The 6,628-nt window shown below is 32.6% G+C and overlaps 1 protein-coding gene across 1 annotated transcript; it reads right to left on the bottom strand.

Annotated features, from left to right (window-relative positions):
- Positions 1-2,594: 2,594 nt before the first annotated feature.
- LOC107486610 (protein SPIRAL1-like 1) lies at positions 2,595-4,638 on the bottom strand. The gene is made up of 3 exons (XM_016107167.3): positions 4,513-4,638; positions 3,447-3,731; positions 2,595-2,910 (listed from the first exon to the last, which is right to left on the bottom strand). The coding sequence occupies exons 2-3, from the start codon at positions 3,696-3,698 to the stop codon at positions 2,821-2,823; spliced, it is 342 nt and encodes a 113-aa protein (XP_015962653.1). The 5' UTR covers positions 3,699-3,731; positions 4,513-4,638; the 3' UTR covers positions 2,595-2,820.
- Between the last annotated feature and the right edge of the window lie 1,990 nt (positions 4,639-6,628).

The following is a 6,628-nucleotide window of genomic DNA, read 5'->3' as shown; positions in this document are numbered from 1 at the left end:
CTTTAAAACTAAATTGTGAGTGATATTATGCCCATAATTATTTTTAAGTATATTACTATCAATATTTAAAATGAATCATTATTTTTAGCATTTAAAAAATATTTAATTGTTGTAATTTTTGAATTATTGGAATGAACATTAATTTTTGAAAAACTCATAATTTTATAAAAGTACACACGAGATGATATTCGTATATTTTGAAGAGCATACATATTTTTTTTTAATTGACTTTATTTTGCTTTAATTTGATTTTTAGTATGCATACTTATATATATTTGAGTTATCATGGAATTTAGTAATATGTTATAGACATCATAAATTTGTTTTGAATTGGTTTGGGAGGCTTTAATTAAAAAAAATATAGTTAACAACAATTATGACGTTAACCTAAATGTATTTGGCTCAAACATAAGTTAGCATGGGTATTGCTAGCTTAACATGTAGGTCACACGTTAAATATGTATGTATTACCGCTCGGACACTAGAAAAAAAGACTACCATTAGAGATGGAGTCGTTCAAGTGTGTAATATTCGATTTTATTTTATTTCTGGAATAAAAACTCCCATGTCAATTCATTCATTTAATTACTTATCTATTTATTTGCATATTTGCATAATATGAATTTCTCATCTCTAAAAAAAAAATGTCTTGTGTGTGTTATAGTTATATAATATTTACTTTGAGTTGCAAAACTCATTCTATTATGTTCTCATGTTTTTTAGAGACAGGTGTCAATTCAGATTCCATTCCACCTGTCCCACCGTATATCTTTGTTATTTTGGTGAGCTCTTCTTCTATCCAATGACTATGCTTGTATGTGGTGGAACTTTTGCGCTAAAATTTAAATTATATCAATGCTCTGTATTGCAGGCAGAATTTTGTGTAAGTTATGTTATTTTGAATTTCAAACTCTCTAAATAATAATTATGATTTGGTTATGTAAGATTATGGATTCAACTATATGCTTTAATTATTAACTTAAAATATATAATGCGACTTTTGATATTGTTTAGTTTATGGGTATAATTGGGATATATTATTGCTGTTGTTTATTATTAGAGATGAATGCTTATTATTGATACACGAAGATAATCTATGTGTTGATAAGGTTTTAAAAATAGAAAAGACTCTTTTCGTTTTTTTGTAAATTTGATTGCCTGACTTGTTGAAAGACTTATCCTTTGAGCATCAATCATGACTTAATTCGGATCACCACAGACATCTGAGAAAAGAATGAAATATGGACAATATACAAGTTTTTGCTAATCACTTGATCTCTAACATGATGTAGGTCAACCTCAAAGTGTTTAGACGACCTACTATGAACAATAAAGAAGCGCAACACTTAGGTTGTCACAAGTAATGATTGGAGGAACATGAGTGGTATAATGTGCAATTCCCTCGCAGAGCTTCTCAGTTCACATAATTTAGAGTTTGTGTCGGCCAAACAACGATATTCCACCTCGAATGATGATTTGCTTATTGTGTGTTGCTTGCGGCTCAACCAGGAGATGAGGTTGGATCCTACATATATGTAGAAGTCACTTGTTGATTTTCGATAGTCCAGATCATTCGCTAAGTCACTATCTAAAAAAGCAAGAATACAAAAATCAATACTACGTGAAAAGAGCAATCCATTAGAGGCACAACCGGACAGGTAATGCAATATGCGTTTCACTGCTGTCCGGTTTTGTTGGAATGGTCTCTATATGAACTGGCTTACACAATTCACTGACACTGAGTATGCAATCTCAGGATGTGTAAGTGTTGCATGCATACTGAAAACTCCCAACAACTGACCTATACATGGTTGGTTTATCAGAAAGATCACTCCTTGTTGCAGTCATATTTAAAGATGATAACAATGGAGTGGGAACACCTTTGGAATGTTCCATACTAGTCTTGTGCAGCAAGTCTTTTATATACCTGTTTTGCGAAATATGTAGTTCATCTTTAGTTGGATACGAAATTTCGAGGCCTAGGAAATAATGTAGTTGTCCTAGGTCCTTGAGAGAAAAAAGTTGACTTTAATTATTGTAGTACCAATTTCGAAATTTCGGCATCATTGTTTCCTATAATGAATATATCATCAATGTAAACTAAGATATAAACATAAGATAAAGAAGAGAAACGAACAAAGAGGTATGTGTCAGATTTTGTGTTCTTAAAACCAAAGCAATAAAGAGTGGAACTAAGTGTAAGAAACAAATTCCTTGGTGTCTATTTGAGGCCATAGATGATCTTGTGTAAACAAATTCCTGGAGATTGAAGCATGTACACTTTCTCATTCAATTTGCCATTATAAAAGACATTATTGAAGTCGAATTGTCAAAACTACCAGCCTTTGGATAAAGCAATCGTGAGAACTAATCGAATTGTAGATGGCCGAATTACAGGATTGAAGATTTGATCATAATCGATTCTTTCAGTTTGACGGTTTAAGATTTAAAATTTAATCTTTAATGTTTAGAATTGATAACCAAATATTAACTAAAAATTAATAAATTTTGTTAGTTGTATAACATTTCTCCATCAAGATTTGGACCTACGAGTTGTTCCATGACACACATAATTAAGAGAAGGGAACAATATATAGGGAATTAAATGCATAGACAATTTCATTAAGAAAAGAAAAGAGAACACTATTGATCACTGATAAGCATAGCTTAAGCTATATCAGAGCACCAGCATTGTCAAGGCAATGTAGAAATCAATTACACATGGAACAAGTCCATAACTTTGGATCTCAACACAAAGACACTTGTATTCATTTTACACACCGCAGTGAGAATGAAGAAGCACCCTCCCACACACATGAATTAGTTCCCACTAGGAGGAGGACCACCAAAGAGGTAACCCAAGGAAGATCCACCACCTGGGGCAGCATGAACCTTCGTAGATGGTCGATCCTGCACCCAAAATTCAAACCATCAATAACACCATTGCTACTAATGATCATTACCAAGGAGAATACAAAACGGAAACATGAAACAAACTCAATTGTGTAATAAACGGAGGAGACACAGATCTATTGAGTGTCTTTTCCGTAGTAAGTGGAAATTCCTATGATTTAAATTGGGCCAAAAATTTTGGTTAAGATGCAACATCAAATAAGTCATCTAAGAAACCCCTGATAATTAACATATTCTCGAAATGAAAGAGAACAGAATTTCCATTACTCACAATTCAAGCTGATATTAACATGGTTCAGATTAATTTCTGATCCTGTCTTAACTTGTAGAGATGCATGTAAGTTCTTCATTACTTTTTGCAAACATTACTCATTACTGTTATTCAATGATAAATAAGAAATGTTCAATCCTATCTATTATAACACAAAACTGCCAAGTATTCTAGAACTTTCTAGGCTAACATACTCTACCGTGAAGTAAATTATGCAGTCCAATTGAAAAAAATTTAATAAAAAAGTTGACAAGGGGTGTACTGTGAGAAAATTGCCGCAGTTCTGTCCTTCGGCCCGGTGGTAATTGTTGGTAAGAGTCCCTGGAATTCCGGCCGGAATTTGCTTCTCAGTTGGTGGTGATGCAGTATGCACATTAGAAGGAGTATGTCCACCATTTGCAGGCTGACCATGACTGCTTGCTCTTTGGACATTGCTGGCGGCCGCGGTTTCTCCACTGCCAAAGAGATAGCCCAAAGAGCTTTGACCACCACCGGCACTGACCCCGCGACCCATTTCCAGTTGGTTTAGAACTTTGTGTGACTAAACCTGCATTGCACATTTACTTTGTTGAGAAATCTAGTGTCCAACATTTACAAAATCATGAAAGGAATCAGCTTATGAAACAGAAAAAGCAGGGGATATTCATAGTCATAGTCATAGTCATAGATGCCTATATCATATAGGAAAAATTTCAAGTGTACCGTGTACTGGGAACACTGAGTTCTAGTTGTTTTAACCGTTGATTTTAATTAATATATATTATATATATTTTTTATAATTCAGATAAACGGTTAAAACAACTGGAACACCGGTGTTTCCGGTACACTTGAAACTCTTCCAATCATATAATTGTCTGGAAAAGAAATGATTGAAAAGGGTTTCACATCCCGGAGGGATGAGATGAAAATGGCAATCTTGTATCATACAAAGCAATCAAAAGCACATAGATCCCAACAACCATTCTGGAATTCTCATATTTCAATTATCAAAAGCACATAGATCCCATAGGAAAAAGCCAAGATTTTCATTTTCCAAGGACTCTTACAACCAATGAAATCAAGTGCAACAACATCATATCATAAAAGAATGAAAAACACAGAAGAATATGCAACAAAATTACACATGCAATGACAGTTTCATGTAGCACCAATCATCAAACCAAATAACGATGATAATTAACTAATTAAGTCTAACATGAAAACACAATTGATGAAGTACAAGCAGTCAACAAGATTGAGAAAGCAACTGAAATGAAGTGGATCCAAAGTGGAATGTACAAAATTACAAGGCAGTGATTGAGATCTGGGATTTGATTTGATTTTCTTACCTTACACTCAAGAAGAGTCCACGGAGTCGGTGACAAGTTAAGTGAGTTGAGTTCATGTTTCATGAGTTGTAGAGAGAGATATAAAAGCTGTTCAACAAAATGTAGTTGGAGCTCAAATTCAGTGGGCCCATAATCGACATGGACCACATATATTTGCCTTCTCATTCTTCATACAGGTTTTTCCGTTTACTTTATTTTATTTTCTTTTTTAATGCAGTGTATAAGAGGGTGATTAAATAACATTATGATTAGTGTGTTAATTATATTGATGTTTAGATTTTATTGGCAGCAAATTCAAAGGGAACCATTGAACCAACAAAAGCTTATTCACTTCTTAATTATCCCATTCTTTGTCACAATTAATGGACGACAGAGAAACCACAAACCAAGACTCTTCTTAAGAAAAATCACATCACAGCATCTTAATACATTAGGTTTAAAGTTAAAACACATATTAAGATTATTATCAATATAATTTTTTTAATATTTTACTTTAATAAATATATAAAAAAGTTAAATTTACTATAAAAACATTTTAAATTAGTATCTTAAAATGTATTTTTATTATACATATTAATGAAATCATAATTTATGATTAAGATAATAAGATATATATTTATTATTTCTTACGTACCTTTCAGTTTTATTGATAAAAAATTAATTTAAGTTATGATAAGTATGGGGCGTGGATGCCCATTTTCTTTATGAGGATTTAGGGGTGGAAAAAGATCAGGCGGCCTGCCAGGGGTCTACAGTCTGGCCTGTATTTGGCTTGACCTGACTTGGCCTGTTATAAAATAGGTACAGATTTAGACTCTTTTAAAAGGCTTAATACATTAATAGGCCAGGCCCAGACTTACTAATTAGTCTTATAGGCCTGCCTGGACATGTTAAAATATAATTAAATATATATATAAATATTAAATATATGACATATTACATATAACTATTTTTATTAAAAAATAAATTTTTTAAATAATATTTTTATTTTTATAAAAAAAATGATCAGGCCTTTTAACAGACTTCAGGCCAGGCCAGACTGAATAACAGGCCAGGCCTAGTACTTTATAAAGAACCTATAACATGCTACAGGCTCAGGCCAATCAACTATATGACAGGCCTGGCCTGTTAAGAGCAAAGCCTAGCCTGGCCTGGCCTGTTTCCACCCCTATGAGGATTACATTCTCAAGAGAGAATGAAATTAATGAAGGTTGAAAATATTCCTTCTATATGCCTATAAAAGGAGGTTAAGCCTCCGTTGATATTACACTACAACATATCAATAAAATAACTCTCTCTCTGTATATATCTTTTATGTTGTAATACTTCTTTTACTCTCTTTATATTTATTTATATTATATTTGTTACATCTTCTTTATTTATTTATTTAGTTATTTTATAACACGTTATCAGCACGAGACTCTTATCAAATTTTAGGAAGACTTCAGGAAACAAAATTATAACTCTTCCAGAGTCTTCTATCATATTGCCCGAGCCAATAATAGTATTAACATATTCTTCTTTTGGCACAAGATGGGTAAAATATATATCACTTTTAAGAATAGTGTGCAAACTTGCACTATCCGCAAGACAAATATCTTCAGAATATGTCCTTGCCATTTTTCTTCAAAAATAAATGATAATTATAAAATGAGTAGAAATACATGCACAGTCAAATTATTCACATGAATACTTAACAAACACATACACATATCAAACTATTCCATCATTGATCAAATAGCCAATATTACCTTCAGAATCCTTAAAGAAATTAGATACATCATAATGAGTGGTGGAATTTTCATCATTTGAAACAAAATTTGTTTTCTTTTCTTTGTCATCCCTTTTCAAGGATACTTGATAAAGATCAACTAGGTGCCTTGGGGTACGACAGGTACGTGACCAATAGCCATTTCCACCACAACGAAAGCATTTATCCTCAATTGATATACTTTGCCCATTATTTCTTTTTTTATCCCACTTCTAGTGAGATCTTTCTTGTGAACATAATTTCTTTTCCTTCCATAATTTTTCTTGTTATCAAAATCTTGCCATTTACCTCTTCTGGGGTTATAATTTGCCGCATTTACTTCAGGAAATGGGGAGGCACCAGCTG

The sequence above is a fragment of the Arachis duranensis genome, chromosome 4, assembly GCF_000817695.3.
Source record: "Arachis duranensis cultivar V14167 chromosome 4, aradu.V14167.gnm2.J7QH, whole genome shotgun sequence".
Lineage (NCBI taxonomy): Eukaryota > Viridiplantae > Streptophyta > Magnoliopsida > Fabales > Fabaceae > Arachis > Arachis duranensis.
This window is presented reverse-complemented; position numbering and strand designations above follow the sequence as displayed.

Excerpts from the sequence above, each read along its gene's own strand:
- LOC107486610 (XM_016107167.3), bottom strand. The coding sequence starts at position 3,698 with ATGGGTCGCGGGGTCAGTGCCGGTGGTGGTCAAAGCTCTTTGGGCTAT. Across the intron at positions 2,911-3,446 it reads ACTGCGGCAATTTTCTCACA|GATCGACCATCTACGAAGGT; the intron begins GTACACCCCTTG and ends TTTTGGGTGCAG.